The 17,360-nt window shown below is 35.0% G+C and overlaps 1 protein-coding gene across 2 annotated transcripts in view; it reads left to right on the top strand.

Annotated features, from left to right (window-relative positions):
- LOC106092977 (LIM/homeobox protein Lhx1) overlaps positions 1-17,107 on the top strand; it is a 233,623-nt gene extending 216,516 nt beyond the window's left edge. Inside the window, exons 6-7 of one of the 2 annotated variants that reach the window (XM_059366959.1) lie at positions 14,748-15,006; positions 15,093-17,107. In XM_059366959.1, the coding sequence (XP_059222942.1) occupies positions 14,748-15,006; positions 15,093-15,409 (576 nt within the window). In that variant the 3' untranslated portion in view covers positions 15,410-17,107. Of the gene's footprint in view, positions 1-14,747; positions 15,007-15,074 lie in introns of both variants that reach the window. The other variant, XM_059366958.1, reaches the window with a different exon arrangement.
- The last annotated feature ends 253 nt before the right edge of the window (positions 17,108-17,360 follow it).

Raw genomic sequence — 17,360 nt, 5'->3', positions numbered from 1 at the left:
CTGACGATGGCACAATCAACATTGTTTGGGTGTCGGGTCATAACGGAGTAAGGGGGAATGAAATGTCAGACGATTTGGCAGTGAAGGCTAGAGAACTGACGTCAATAAACTTGATTAACCCGGGTCGATGCAGTCCGATGTAAGGGCGTGGGCGACAAACGCGAAACAATCGGTTGGACGGCGAAAATCCTATGGGAAGATCCAGATCGTGAGAAGATGAGGCTATTACTGAAAGGAAGTAAGAATAAGGTCAGTCTAACGGGGCACATACGGCTACGAGCTCACTTATGCAAAATCGGTGCGGCAAGTGACAGCATGTGTAGGGCAGATGGTGAGACATTGAGCATTTCCTATGTCATTGCCCGGCTTTCGCGGCTTACAGACACCGGTACTTAGGTGGAGACACGATGCCAGACATAAACCAACTTAGGGGAGTAGTATGAAAAAAAATTAAAGATTTTGTAAGTAGCACGGCATTCCTAACTTAAAATTTTCATTTTCGAGGTTACTTTTTAATGCGCACAACAAGCCGATTACTGGCTTAGGTGTATGTTCATAGTGGCATGGGAGGATTAATATCCGCACCCTCTTTTCAACCTAATCTAACCCAGTCTTCAGAGCACATTGCAAAGAAATTTATTTTTAAAGAAAATATCAGGAAAATTTTATTTCTATAGAAAATTTCCGGCAAATTTTAGAAAATTCATCCGATTCGGCTGAAATTTGGCACAAAGACTTGTGTTATGACTTCCAACATCCATACAAAGTACGATTCAAGACGGTCTATAAACTGCTATGGCTCCCATGCAACCGATACCCGATTGTATTTTTTGAACACTTAGAAGGCTTAATTTTTATCCAATTTGGCTGAAATTTGATTTGATTTGAAATCAGTATCAAGTTTTATCCGAATCGATCAATATTTTTATACAGGCCCCCCTAAGTATATCCTGATATGGCTTCTGGAGACCATTGAAGGCTTAATCCATTCCCGATTTGATTGCTAAAAAATTATTCAAATACAAAGGGTACATTTTTACCAAAATCCATGGTGGTGGTTACCCAAGATTCGGACCTGCCGATTTTAGCACATTTTTTACTTATTTTCTGTTATCCTTTGCTACCACCATACTTTTTCAACTTTCATAAATATACCTCATTTTAAAGACATTTTATTAAATTTCCACACAATTTGCTGAAAAAAAAGTTAACTTCACCAGAAAAAAGCAGCGTATTTGTTAGCCTGCAGGCACATATGCATGCATATAAACATTTATATGCACAAAAAGAACTATAACATGGTGGTTGGCTGAGTGTGTGTGTGTGTGTGCACATACATGACTATAAATTCCATTATTGTTGCTATTGCAAAAACGAAAAAAAACACAAAAAAGGAGAATCATTCTTTTTCACCCACAACAACATTGACATTAACTTTATGGGAAAGCAGGAAAAGAAAAAACAAACAAATGTTGAACATTAAAACAACAAAATGCAAAAAAATGAAAAAAAAACAATAAACAAATAGGAAAAATAAAAATAATAAAATCGTTGAATACTGCAAAAACACTCGCACCATTTGTGTGAACGAGAGTCTACTTGCCAAGCCATACACTAACACTAATATAATTTGATTTAAATTTTGAATCAGGCAAATACTCTCACCGTTTGCTTGCCAGCAGCAACAACAACAAAAACTTGCATATATGCCTGAAACATTCGCGTTTATGTTGAACAGGAAACGGATATGCATGACTGAGTACAAATCAGTGAGAGGAGAGAGTGTTGTGTCATGAATGCCTGAGTACACCAGTTGTATGCATGGGTAGATGTATGTGTGCGCGTCAGTGTTGCTGGTCCGTGTGAATGTTTTTATGCATAGAATTGTATTCTTTTTTTTTTATTTGTTTATTTTTCATTCGAACATTTGAAAACACACAACTCTTGAATTTTTATTTTTTTTTCTGCTCCGCTTATATCGCCCCTTTCATATAAATGCAAAATAATATGGTAGCAGGATGTTAGGGGGGAGAGGTTCGTCGATTCCAAATAGAAAAAGTGAACACATACAACAAAAATAGATTTAAATAAAAATAGCCATTGCTACACACACACACACTCATACACATTGTCCTAACTGTTCATAGTCGGAATCGCTTGCTGGCACAATGAGACAAATGGAAAATGGCATATATGGCCAGTGGCCATTGCCATATTCAAACAAATGTGGATTTCAATGTGAGTGTGTGTGTGTGTGAGAGAGTTATAGAATGTGCTTATGAAAGTTGAGCTTTACGTGTGTTAGTTTGCATTTGTTTTTAACTATAAATGCTAACAAAATAGAAAAAAAAACATAGAGCAACAGAAAAAATATGGAAACTCAGAAAAGAAAAAAAAATTTAAATTAAAAAAAATTGCAAATACAGTGATGAAAACTTAAAACTTAAAAAATTTAAATTTATATAAAAAAATTAAATAAAATAAAATAAAATAAAACAAAATAAAATAAAATAAAATAAAATAAAATAAAATAAAATAAAATAAAATAAAATAAAATAAAATAAAATAAAATAAAATAAAATAAAATAAAATAAAATAAAATAAAATAAAATAAAATAAAATAAAATAAAATAAAATAAAATAAAATAAAATAAAATAAAATAAAATAAAATAAAATAAAATAAAATAAAATACAATAAAATTAAATAAAATTAAATAAAATTAAATAAAATTAAATAAAATAAAATAGAATAAAAAAATAATTAAAAATCAAGTAAAAGCGTGCTGAGTTCGGTCGGGCCAAATCTTGAAAACCCATCGATGGATGAATGATCGAAAGACCCAAGAATGATCGAAAGACCGATTTACATGGGAGCTATATCAGGTTATGAACCGATTCATACTTAGTACAGTTGTTGAAAGTCGTAACAGAACACCTCAAGCAAATTTCAGGCAAACCGGATAAAAATTGCGGTTTGTAAGGGCTGAAAGTCAATTCGGAAGATCGTTTTATATGGGGCTATACACCAATTCGGATTGTACTTGGCATAGTTGTTAAAAGTCGTAACGGATCATTTCATATAAAGTTTCAAACAAATCGGGCAAAAATTCCGGCTTTTAAGGGCTCAAGAAGTCAAATCAGGAGATCGGATTATATGGGAGCTATATTAGGTTATAGACCGATTTGGGCCGTACTTGGCACAGCCAAATCGAACAAAAATTGCGGCTTCCAGAGTATCAAGAAGTAAAATCGGGAGATTGGTTTATATGGGAGCTATATCAGGTTATAGACCGATTCGGACCGTATTTGGGACAGCTGTTGGAAGTATAACATGTAAAATTTCAGCCAAATCGGACAAAAATTGCGGCTTCCAGGGTCTCAAGAAGTAAATTTGGTTTATATGGGAGCTGTATCAGACTATAGATCGATTCAGACCATATTTGAAACGAATGTTCAAAATCGAATAATAATTGCGTCCTCTAGAGACTCAAGAAGTCAAGATCCAACATCGGTTTATATGACAGCTATATCTGGTTATAGACCGAATTTAACCATACTAAGCACAGTTGTTGGAGTTCATAAGAAAACACCTCATGCTAAAAGCTGTATCAACTAATGGTCCGATTGGAACCATAATTGGATTAAATATTGGATACCATAGTAGAAATCAGTGTGTAAAGTTGCAGCCAATTTGAATAAGAATTGCGACTTTGAGGGGCTTAAGAAGCAAAATCGGTTTATATGGGAGCTGTATCAGACTAAAAACTTATTCAGACCATATTTGACACGTACGTTGAAGGTCAGGGAGAAGCTGTTGTACAAAATTTCAGCCAAATCGAGTAATAATTGCGCCCTCTAGAGGCTCAAGAAGTCAAGATCCCTGATCGGTTTATATGGCAGTTATAACAGGTTATGAACCGATTTGAACCATATTTAGCACAGTTATTGGAAGTAATAACGAAACACATTGTGCCAAATTTCGACCACATCGGATAAGAATTGCGCCCTCTAGCGGTTCAAGAAGTCAAGACCCCAGATCGGTTTATATGACAGCTATATCATATCATGGACCAATTTTAATCGGACTTAGTTGTTGGAATTCATGAAAAAATACCTCTTGCGAAATTTCACTTAAATCGGATAATAATTGCGCCCTCTAGCGGCTCAAGAAGTCAAGACCCCAGATCGGTTTATATGGCAGTTATATCAAGTTATGGACCGATTTGTACCATATTTAGCACAGTTCTTGGATGTTATAACGAAACATGTCGTGCCAAATTTCAGCCACATCGGATAAGAATTGCGCCCTCTAGAAGCTCAAGATATCAAGACCCCAGATCGGTTTATATGGCAGCTATATCACGATATGAACCGATTTCATCCATACTAAACACAGTTGTTGGAATTCATACGAAAACACCTATTGCCAAATTTCAGCCAAATCTGATAATAATTGCGCCCTCTAGCAGCTTAAGAAGTCAAGACCCCAGATCGGTTTATATGACAGCTATATCTGGTTATGAACTGATTTCATCCATACTAAGCACAGTTGTTAGAATTCATAAGAAAACACATATTGCCAAATTTCAGCCAAATCGGATAAGAATTGCGCCCTCTAGAGGCTCAAGATATCAAGACCCCAGATTGATTTATATGACAGCTATATCAGGTCATGGACCGATTTAAATCATACTTAGCAAAGCTGTTTGAATTACCATAAGAAAATACCTCATGTCAAATTTCAGCCAAATCGGATTAGAATTGCGCCCTCTAGTGGCTGAAGAAGTCAAGAACCGAAATCGGTTTATATGGCAGCTATATCAAAACATGGACCGATATGGCCCATTTACAATCCCAACCGACCTACACGTATAAGAAGTATTTGTGCAAAATTTCAAGCGGCTAGCTTTACTCCTTCGAAAGTTAGCGTGCTTCCGACAGACAGACGGACGGACGAACGGACATGGCTAAATCGACTTGAAATGTCACGGCGATCAAAAATATATATATTTTATGGGGTTTTGGACGAATATTTGGAGGAGTTACAAACAGAATGACGAAATTAGTACACCCCCATCCTATGGTGGAGGGTAGAATAAGAAATTATTTTTTTCTTTATTATATCAAGTTATATGAATTAAGCTAAAATAAGATATCTTCTGTTAAAAATCCCACTGTTCTAAATTGACAAAAAAAAAAAATAGTTTTTTCAAACTAACTAAAGCATTGCATTGCAAATCGAAGCAATGCAATGCTAACTTAAACCAATGCACGTTGTGAATATTAAAATGTCCTGCCTGGCATGGTGGCCAGTCACGTATCTGTGGACACATGCCACACACACACACTAATTTATACACTACAGATATAAATCCTGGCAAATTCAGGCTTATGGCCCCCAATTCCTGCAGTCCTTAGTTGCTGCTGCTGTATCAGTCAGTGTGTTGAAGCCTGTTTCATTTCGTTATTTGTTGATTGGATGATCGTCGTTCAATATAGATGCATATAAAAAGGTTTAGATAGCCTTCTGCACACAATAGATGGCATTAATATGTGTGTGTGTGTGTGTGTGTGTGTGTATGAAGGTGTATCTGGTACATGATAAAAACAGATACTAACCATACTGTATATGGTTGTGCTTCAACCTCAGGTTATATCAAATGGCCTTTGGCTGCAGCATACAGTGACAATCATATTGTTGTCCAATGTCCATCACAGCGTTTCCATTTGGAATGGTGAAAAGAAATATGAAAATTAAAATCACAATAACCAACGAGAGGAGGTTGGACATTTGTATAACAATATAAAAGAAAAACATTCTAAATTGGTAACAAAAAAATCTTAAATTTTAAAATTTTAAACTGTTTTAAATGCATGGCCTTACAAAAAATTACAAAAATTACAGGTCATAGACCCAGGTTTCCTATGTCATCTAATTCCTGTGAATTTTACGAGAAATTGAAACTTTTTCTTTTTTCGCAAAACAAATCCATAAATGAATAGAAGTCGTAGTATATTTTTTTAAGACTTTTTGTTTGTTTTGCAATTGCTGTTTTTTTTTTATTTTATTTCTTTAAATGCGTTCTCCATAAAAGTCATGTAGATTTTCTTAGGAATCTTAAAACCGAAACTGCTAACGATTATATTTAATAGTAAAATGCATAAAATCCCACCACAACGGCATCCCAGAAAGTTGCCCCTTAATGCGCAAATCATTTGAAAACTCATAAAATTCGTTATTAACCCACTTCACACAGTTGGAGATTGTTAACAGTTCTCAACGCTTTAAATTGTGTGGTTCGGCAGTTAAGTATAAAAATCAAAAAAGCCACAAACATTGAATGAGAGGCAAAAAAAAGAACCAAGTTCAGAACTTTATGGTTAAGATTCAAATGATGCAGCTATAAAAAAAAAACAACAAGTAAAAAGGCATTAAGTTCGCCCGGGACGAACTTTGGATACCCACCACCTCGGGTATATATGTAAATCCCATTTCGCGTCATCGGTCGATATGGCAGCTATATCTAAAAATAGTTCGATGAGAACCATATTGAGGTCAGATGTTGGGAGGTCTTAACCTACCCAATGTTTCAAATTTCAGCGAAATCGGGTAATAAATAAAGCTTTTATTGGCTTCAGACCCCATATGGGCAGATCGGTCTATGTGGTAGCTATATCAAAATATAGTCCGATCGGAACCATATTGAGGTCTGATGTTGGAAGGTTTTAACCTACCCACTGTTTCAAACTTCAGCGAGGTCGGATAATAAAAAAAGCTTTTATGATCTTCAGACCCTTTATCGGGAGATCGGTCTATATGGTAGCTATATCTTTATATGGACCGATCTAATCTTTATTTAGGTCAGATGTTGGGAGGCTTAAAATAACCTACTGTTGCAAATTTCATCGAAATCGGGTAATAAATAAAGCTTTTATGGCCTTCAGACCATTTATCGAGAGATCGGTCTATATGGTAGCTATATCTAAATATACTCCGATCTGAACTATATTTAAGTCAGATGTCGGAAGACTTAAAGTAACTCGCTTTTGCGTTTTTCTGCGAAGTCGGGTAATAAATAAAGCTTTTATTCGCTTCAGACCCTTTATCGGGAGATCGATCTATATGGCAGCCATATCTTTATATGGACCGATCTAATCTTTATTTAGGTCAGATATTGGGAAGCTTAAAATAACCCACTGTTTCAAAATTCAGTGAAATCGGGTAATAAATAAAGCTTTTATGAGCTTCAGACCCCATATCGGCAGATCGATCTATATGGTAGCTATATCTAAATATGGACCGATCTAATCTTTATTTAGGTCAGATGTCGGAAGGCTTAAAATAACTCACTGTTTCAAAATTCAGAGAAATCGGGTAATAAATAAAGCTTTTATGAGCTTCAGACCCCATATCGGCAGATCGGTCTATATGGTAGCTATATCTAAATATGGACCGATCTAATCTTTATTTAGGTCAGATGTCGGGAGGCTTAAAATATCCCACTGTTTCAAATTTCAGCGAAATCGGGTAATAAATAAAGCTTTTATAGTCTTCAGACCCTTTTTCGGGAGATCGGTCTATATGGCAGCTATATCTAAATATAGTCCGATCTGAACCATATTTGGGTCAGTTGTTTGGAAGCCTTAAACTACTCACTGTTTTAAATTTCAGCAAAATCGGATGAAAAATAAAGTTTTTATGGCCTATAGGCCCTTTATCGGAAAATCGGTCTATATAGCAGCTATATCCAAATATGGTCTGATAAGGCCCGTTCAAGAACTTAACCAGCGTGCATCAAAAATACGTATCTGTGCCAAATTTCAGTTCAATATCTCTATTTTTGAAGGCTGTAGAGTGATTACAACAGACGGACGGACAGACTGATAGACGGACAGACACACGGACATCGTTAAATCGTCCTAGAATTTTACGATGGTCCGAGATATATATACTTTGTAGGGCCGGATATTGATATTTCGATGTGTTGCAAACGGAATGACTAAATTAATATACCCCCTATCCTACGGTGGTGGGTATAAAAACTGTATAAAAAACATATACGCAAGAGTTGGCTATATAACTGCTACCAATTCAAGAGAAGAGTACGAATTTCTTAATAAAAAATTGGGTCTAAGTACCTGGGGGGCCGCCCCAGCCCCAAAACCCCTTAAAATAGGTTTATTTGACGATCATGACAATATGGGACTCAAATTAATGGTATTTGGGAGTAGATTTTGAATATGGTCAAGAAGTAGGAATAGGCTTTATAAGTAACAGAAGGGGGGCGGACCCTCCACCGTTACCCCAAAAACACCACCCAAAATCTGAAGTGGACCGTGCGGGATAATATCGGTATCAAATGAAAAGTATGCGGGAGTAGATAACGAATCTGGCATACAAGTTCACGCCGTAGTATAGGGATTCACCCCACCCCCACAAAAATGCCCAAAATGGGCACATTAGCCAATCACGAATATATGGGACTCGGTTTGTTTGTTCCGTATAGAGTGAAAAACGGCAAAACCGATTTTTTCGAAATTTTCGCATATTGTGTTGGTTGGTCTGGAAGGAAACATAGGCTATATACTTTTTCGGTATCGGAAGGGGGACGGACCCTCCCCCTTATGCCAAAAACACAACCTAAAATCAAAAGTGGTCCGATCGGGACGATATAGGTTTCAAATGAAAGGTATTGGAGAGTAGAATGCGGATATGGTATTAAAATTTGAGTCTAAGTACCCATCGGGCCGCCCCAACCCCAATACTTCCCCAAACAGACATGTTGGACGTTCATTTCAATATGGGGCTCAAAAGAAAGGTATTTGAGAGTAGATTTCGAGTCTGGCATACAAAATCAGATCAGAGGGGGTGACGCCACCCCTCAAAAATGATACTTGGCCGAACCGATTTTCCTAAAATTTTCACAGATTGTGTACGTTTGTCTGCAAGGAAACATAGGCTACATAATTTTTAGATATCGGGTGGAGGCGGATTCTCCCCCTTACTTCAAAAAAGCCACCCATATCCCAAAGTGGTCCAATGGGCACAACAAGGGTTTCAAATGATACCTTTCAGATCGGAGAGATCGGAAAACTAATATGGTATTAAAATTTGGGTCCAAGTACCCAGTACCCTTCAAAACAACCTCCAAACGGTTCATATTTGCCGGCCATGGCAATATTGGGCTCAAATTAAAGGGATTTGGAAGTGCGGCATGAGTTTGATATCCATATTTGAGTCGATATGTCTGAAGTGCCAAGAACCGAGAAGAGGCAAATTCTCACACATCAATGAGCGCTTTCCGATTCAAGTGTAAACTCAATGATAAGGGACCTTTTTTTATAGCCGAGTCCTAACGGCGTTCCGCAGTGCAACACCTCTTTGGGGAAATTTTTTTAAAAGACCATACATGGCATTGTACCTCGCAAATGTCGCCAACATTAAGAGGGGATAAACACCGCCTTGTCCGATGTTCTCGCCAAGATTCGAACTCGTTCTGTGTCATAGGCTACAATGGCACGAATTCGATATCCGCATTCAGGGCGAAGTGTCCACACTCTAAAAAGATATTAGAGAGTTAAAAAAGGCGCAGGGTAGCGGGCCAGGTTCGGCTGGTATATATATAAAACTTATTTTCTGTTACATTTAAAATAATAATTATGAGATTTTTTCAAGCCCTCCTTAAAATTTTTAAAGGAATTCCCACAACTTATTATGAAATCCCAATTTTGGGGATTTATCAAAATTTCTGGGATTCTTTAGCAAATCAGAAGTAATCTTCATATCACTGTTGTAGGACGTGTTTTTATTGCTTTCTGGGAATTTACTTAAAATTCCAACAAACAAAACAAAAATCCCAAATTTGGGGATTTTTAAAAAAATTTTGGGAATTAGGTTCAAAGGCCTAAAGATGGCATTAATTGATTAAATTTTAATATTTGCCTTCTTTGACTCACTTATAAGATACTTTGACTCACTTTTAAGATTGATTGGGGATTTTGAATAAAACTCTGGGAATTATTTCTAAAAGCTACATTTTTCAATGGTTAGGTTCAATGGCCTAAAAATGTCATTAAATGATTAAATTAAAATTTTTGTCTCCTTTTGTCTCACTTTTAAGACTGTTCTTCAAAATTTTTATTGAAATTCTTAATTTTTTGGAGATTGTGAATGAAACACTGGGAATTATTTTTAAAAGCTACATTTTTCCGAAAAAAAAATACATTACAATCAAAATAACCGTATCAACTTCCATTTTGAGGCAATCCCCAAAATTTTAAAGGAATTCTGACAAAAAATATGCAATCCCAATTTTCGAGATTTTTAAAAGTTTTTGGGTTTCATTTCTTGAAATGTGCCCATATCTTAGTACATATTGTTGACATGTTGCACAATCAATCTTTCTCTGTTTTCTTCTGCAATTTTCTTCGAATTCCCACTAAAAAAACAGAAATACCCAAATTTGGAGATTTTCTAAAATTTTTTGGGAATTTATTTAAAATATCTAAAATGTCCTTGTATTGAGTTCAATAACTTTAAATTCATGCCCATTTACTAAAAGCGTTCAATTTGTAATTGGTTCTTTAAATTTTTATTGAAATTCAAAATTTTGGGGATTTTTTGAACAACTCTGGGAATCATTTGAAAAGTTTGCATATTGTCCGAAAATATATTAAAAAAAAAAAATACGGGCATCTAAAAATCCCTCATGTTACCAATCCCACAATAAATCATACATATCTCCTTAATACTTAATTTCTTGCCTCGAAATTCCTTTGAAAAAAGTGTTTATAAGATTCAAAGTAACCACAACCAAAAAAACTGCCTTCAACCTTTATACCAGCAAATTAGTTATAAATCAAAATTCATTGAGCCAAACTGTCAAAATTTTTGTTAAATTAAGAAGAAAACAGTCAGCTCAGCACAAAGCTCAACAAGAACCTGCAAAGGAAAGTGAAACAAGGGCCTGAACACCTTCCCAAAGACAGACAGAACGTTTTTGCTCCTTAACACGGCCTGGACAATGGAGATTATGGCAGAATTTTGGCGCATATCGTAAAACGAGACAACAGTTAAGCTCAGCCATGGCACCCAAGGTTTTATGGGTAAATTTAACATAAATTTTCAACACCGCAGCCGCCGCCATGAAAAAACAAAACCCTTAGAACCCAGGGCAATGTCATTACCTCCAGCATCTCTCTGTCAGCAAACGTGTCTTGTATGCAAAATTTTTGTGTGTGATTTTTTTTTTATTGTGGGCCCTACATCAATTTTTCTTTAGATGCAATGAAAAAATACAACCAACTGACACATGGGCTATTTGTCTGGTTGTAAACATGTTATGGCTGATGTTGTTCCTGTGCCAGGATTCAAGACAAGGGGAAGGAGACCATGGGTTTTTGATTTTTACTGATATGCCCCCTCCCCCCAAGACCCACACCTTGCGTCAGCTCTCTAGTGTGAGACCATTTAAAGCGGCATAACACACAACAAAAAGCAGATCGAGAAGAGATCATAAAAAATATTTTTATAATCTTACGAGCGTTGATGATGTGGATCATCATAAAAGTGCTATTACTGGTCATTCAGACATTTAGCTTTCGTTTATGGCCAAACGAATGCGGTTGTTTTTTCGCCGTTTTGCTGTTGTATTTTTTTCTTTTCTTTTTATTATTTGGCAGTTAAGCGAAAACTGAAACGCTGAGAAATAATAAAAAAAAACAGCAACAACAAAAAGACCAAATGCATAAATTTGCAAATGTCATATTGAGGCGTTTATTAGAATTCAAGCAATATGCCAGAGGAACCACAAACATTTTATGGCAATTCTTTTTCTGGGACAAGGGGCAATTTGTACATCAACAATTCAAGTTTTAATGGAGCATTTTGAGTTGGCTTTAAACTAAAGTCAAGTGTAGCAGTTCTTTCTCGACACATAATTGGGAAGTCTTTGCAAACACAGTTTAAAAACTAAAGCAAAATACACAAAATTTGTCCACGAAATTTGTCCATTGAGGATGTGGATGCCGGGGTGCTTTTCCATTATATTTCCGGCTTTAAAATAAAAAAACTTTAATTTTAAAGGGTTTTTAATTATATTCCCAGAGTTTTTTCAAAATCCCATAAATTGGGATTTTTACTTAATTTTCTAGGAATTTTAGTTTTATAAAGAAACGACGAACCAACTTCGATATTTTCGAAAATTTGAGCAAAATATGCGAAATTTCAGTATTAAATGCAAAGTTTGTCTTAATTCCCAGAATATTTAAGAAAATCCCAAAAATGGGATTTGTTTTTTTTTGTAATTAAAAAAAAAACATTGAAGAAAAAAACTCGAATTCATTAAATGATAAAACAATATATACTTTATCTTAGTAGAATATTAAGAATATAAGACTTTTAAAAAGAATTCCTAGAGTTTTCCAAAAATCCCCAAAAATAAAAATTTTAGTAAACATTAGATAAAAAAAGCCAAAAAATAGAATGCAGTTAAAAAATGCATATGGCCCAATTTTATGAAATGTATTGACAATTCCTAGCTTTCAAACACAATTCCCAGAAAAATTTAAAAAATCCCCTTTTTGGAATTTAATAGAAAGCCGGGAAAATGGCTCTACAACCCCGTTAGCTAAAAATTTTTGAGTAAGTTGCATTTAAAGAAAATCATCTTTTCGGAGGCCACCGTTAGCATGTCCGCCTATGATGCTGAACGTCTAGGTTCGAATCCTGGCGAGACCATCAGAAAAAGTTTTCAGCGGTGGTTTTCCCCTCCTAATGCTGGCAACATTGGTGAGGTACTATGCCATGTAAAACTTCTCATCAAAGAGGTGTCGCATTGCCGCATGCCGTTCGGACTTGGCTATAAAAAGGAGGCCCCTTATCATTGAGCTTAAACTTGAATCGGACTGTACTCATTGATAGGTGAGAAGTTTGCCCCTACCCTTTGCTAACCTCTGCGCTACAATGGCCTCCAGCAAAAACTTTAAAACTTGGAAGACCTAAACATGAATCCCAAACATTTTTTGAAATGCATTTTTATAAATCCGAGAATTTTTTTAAAATTTCCAAAAATTACAAAAAAAAATCCCAATTTAAGAATTTTTTGTTTTTGGTAAAATTCCATGAAAGAAACTGGAAGCCTTTGCAGAAAAAAAAACTATTCAATTTGAGAGACCTTAGACAAGAAACCCAGAAATTTTGAGAAATCCCCAAATTTGAGATTTCATCTTATTGCTGGAGTTCTACTAACATTTAAAATATAGATTTCTCACAACATCCTTGAGTGTAGTGGCCCTAGCTATAAATCCCAGAATTTTTTAAAAATTCCCAAAAATGGCATTACAATACCCAATCTTGAGATTCCTCATTTTTGAGGAAATTCCTTTAACATGAACTAAAGGCCTGCAGCAAAAACATTAAAACTTGGAAGACCAAACCAAAATCTTTTGAACTTGGGGAGACATAAACATGAATCCCAGAATTTCTTTAAAATCCCCAAATCTGGGATTTTATGTTTTTATGGGAATTCTATGAAAATGTAGAGCATGATCTCAAATATCATATCGCATTGTTATAATCGATTTATTTAAATTTCTACCATTTTATTTTTAATTATAAACTCGAAGGCATGAATCCCAGAATTTTTTTATTAAATTCCCAAACACGGCATAAAAATACCCAATTTTGAGAATTTTAATTTTTTTATGAAATTCCTTTAACGAAGGAAGGCTTTTGCAGCAAAATCTTTTGAGTTTGGGGATATCTGAACATGAATCCCAGAATATTTTTAAAATCCCCAAATCTGGGATTGCATATTTTAATGGGAATTTGAAGCAAATGTAAACCATAGTCTCAAATATTACTTCGCATCCTTAAAATCGATTTATTTAAAACAATTAACCAATTTTTTGAATTAAAAATACTTAGGCATAAAACACAGAATTTTTTTAAAAATTCCCAAATATGGCAAAAATACCCAAATTTGGGATTTTGCATTTTTTATTTAATTCCATTAAAATAAACTGAAGACATTTGCAACACAAAATTTTTGAATATAGGAGACCTTTGACATGACTCCCAAAAAAAATTTGATAATCCCCAAAATTGGGATTTTTTATTTTTTTTGGGGGATTCCAATAAAATTTATAGAATGATTTCAAAAATGTTTTCTCGTTTTGTAAAAATCGATTTTTTGGAGTTTTCTTACCATTTTGATTAATTTAGAGGTCTTTGGCATAAATCCCAGATTTTTGACAGAGTTCCCAAAAACGGCAAAAAAATACCCAAAATTCGACTTTAATTTATTTGTTGAAATACAATTTAAATAAACTAAAGGCCTTTTCAGCAATAACTTTTGAACTTAAAATGTCTTAGATATAAATCCCAGCAATTTTAAGAAATCCCCAAATCTGGGATTTCATATATTTCTTGGGAAAACCATTTAAAATTTAAAGGACAGCCTTATAATGATATATTTTACTTTAATAGTCGATTTTTATTTTAATTTTTTTTAAGCATAGTCTTAAAAATTTTAAAATTCCCAAAAATTACATCAAAAATCTCCAAATCTTGGATTTCATGTTTTTGTGTTAACTCCATTAAAATAAAAACGATGGCCTTTGCAGCAAAAAATTTTAAACTGAAATTTTAAACTTAAAACATATGTTCACCTCTTATTAACTACTCTTTCCCTCACTTTCCCTCTCTCAAATAAATTAATCTCCTATTTTGCTCTCTTTCTTCCAGGTCTGGTTTCAAAATAAACGCTCCAAGGAGCGACGCATGAAACAAATCACCAGCATGGGTCGACCCCCCTTCTTTGGGGGTGCGCGAAAAATGCGAGGTTTCCCCATGAATCTGTCGCCGGGCATGGATGATGGTCCCGGCTTCCCCTACTTTGCTGCCGAGGGTAAATTCGAGTTTGGCTATGGCCCTCATTTTCATCCTCACGATGGTCCCTTCTTTCCCGGCCATCCGGGCGCACCAATGCCTTTTAATGCACCAGGTAAGCAATGAAATGCCCCAAACCCGCTAACATGGACGCCTAAGCATATTAAACCATTTTAATGTTAGCTATTGTACCTTTTGTAGGTGGACCAATGGATCATACGGGACCCATACCCATGGTCAATGAATTTGGTCTAACACCTGAATCAAATTTCCTTAGTCAAACCGGCGGACCACCCATGAATATACAATCAGCGGGCGGACCCCAACCACCTCCGGAACATTTACTGGCTGCCCAACAGGCACAACAGCAACAGCAGCAGCAGCAGCAACAACAACAGCAGCAGCAGTCACAACAATCACAACAACAAAATGGCCCGCGTTCTGCATCACCAGAATTTATGTCGGCGGGGAGTTTCAGTGAACCTCAAAATATGCAAAATGAAACGCTAGTTTGGTAATATTCAAAAGAGTTGGCAACACGGTTGCTATTCTTAAAGACCCTGGCCGAATACCAACACCAGCAGGACGAAGATTAGATTAGCATGAGCGAAAGCGGTACAAGACCAAGGGCTGGCTTTACAAAAACAAAATTGGAATGTGTGTGTGTAGCTAGAATCACCCTTAAGTTTAGAGTAATTAGCCTAGCCACTTGGCTGAGAAGGTTCACAATGCCATCCATGCTGCCAACCTTAGGCCAGGACCTAAAGTCCAAAATCAACTCAAAACTATAACATACCAACCACAACCCCAACAACAACAACAACAACAACAACAATTAATGGCTGCTTAAATTTTGATATTATTGTGCTGAAGTGCAACTAAAAATTTAAAAAAAAAAGAAAATTATATGGAAAAAATTTAAAATCAACAAAAACACTGAAACAAAACTACCACAACAAATTTAAGTAAATGAGCGATTTAAACAAATTGAAACAATTGTAAATTGAATTTATATATATACAACAACAACAACAACAATACATACATATTTATTTATTTACCATTTAACCTAACTACCTACCTACTTGTATGTATCAATCAATGTCTGTGTGTAACATAAAAACTTGCAACCACCCCCCTCTCCATCTTTTTGGAAACTCTCTGTAAGTCAAAATTCTGCAAAATCGACAAAGTTACAAAATGAAATATGTGAAATTAAAATTTCAAGGTCCTTAGTTTCGGGGCGAGGGAAATGAATTTCAATTGATAAAAGGATTACGAATAAGTTGTTTGAGGTTTTATTTGGTCATATTTTTTTTTATTTTATTTAACACAAAATAAAATTTAATTAACCGAAATATGGGGAAAAATTTAGGAATCAATTCATTTCAAAGTTTTTTCCTGGTACTTAAAGTCTTAGGAAAATCGTCAAAGTTTGGCATAATAAGCATTTTGGATTTTTAGAAAGACTGCGAAAAAGTTTTCAGTCGGTGTGAAGAATGTTACTTGGATCCTTGGATATAAACCAAACTAATGACACTTTCTATGCCCCTAGTCTAAATTATGAGCAATAATTTTTTTTAAAGCAATAAAAATAAATTTTAGGTCCTTTGATTCAAGATATTTTCATTTCGAAATAAGGCAAAAATAACAAAATTTAGAATTTTTCTTTTTCCCATGTTTGCTTCGAACTTGTGAACCATAATGGTAATGGTCCAAGTTACGAATACCTGGTGTCATCTTTGAAAGTGCTTAATTCGTCGACGATGAGAACTGTACAAAATAAGCTTTTTCATACGGTCTAGTTTGGTTCATGAATTAGTTCACTTAGTTCATTGAACTAGTTCATTTTCTAATTTAGCATCGCTAGCTCATTCAGTGGTAGAGTAAGTCACAGTATGCTTTAGAAATGTGTTCTTGGCCAAAGAACTAGTTTAAAGAACTATAATGAACTAAGTGAACTACTTGTCATCAATCGCTTCTTTTCGTTAACCGGGTAATTTAGTTCAATGAACAAGTTCTGCCGTTTACTACTTCGTATACTTGTTCGCCTCTATTTTGTTGTCAATCATTTAAAGTTCAATTGGGCAAGTCCTTCAATGAACTAAGTGAACTACTTCAATATAAAACCATACTAATGACACTTTCTATGCCCCAAGTCTAAATTATGAACAATAATTTTTTTAAGCAATAAAAATAAATGTTAGCTCCTTTGATTCAAGATATTTTCATTTCAAAATAAGGCAAAAACAACAAAATTTAGGATTTCTCTTTTTCCCATGTTTGCTTCGAACTTGTGAACCATAACGGTAATGGTTCAAGATACGAATACCTGGTTTCATTTTTGAAATTAAGTGCTTCATTCGTCGACGCTGAGATCTGTGCAAAATAAGCTTTTTCATACGGTCTAGTTTGGTTCATGAATTAGTTCACTTAGTTCATTGAACTAGTTCATTCTCTAACTTAGCA

Source organism: Stomoxys calcitrans, chromosome 4 (genome assembly GCF_963082655.1).
Source record: "Stomoxys calcitrans chromosome 4, idStoCalc2.1, whole genome shotgun sequence".
Taxonomy (NCBI): Eukaryota; Metazoa; Arthropoda; class Insecta; order Diptera; family Muscidae; genus Stomoxys; species Stomoxys calcitrans.
The sequence above is the reverse complement of the archived record's forward strand: the minus strand, read 5'-3'. Positions and strand labels throughout refer to the sequence as shown.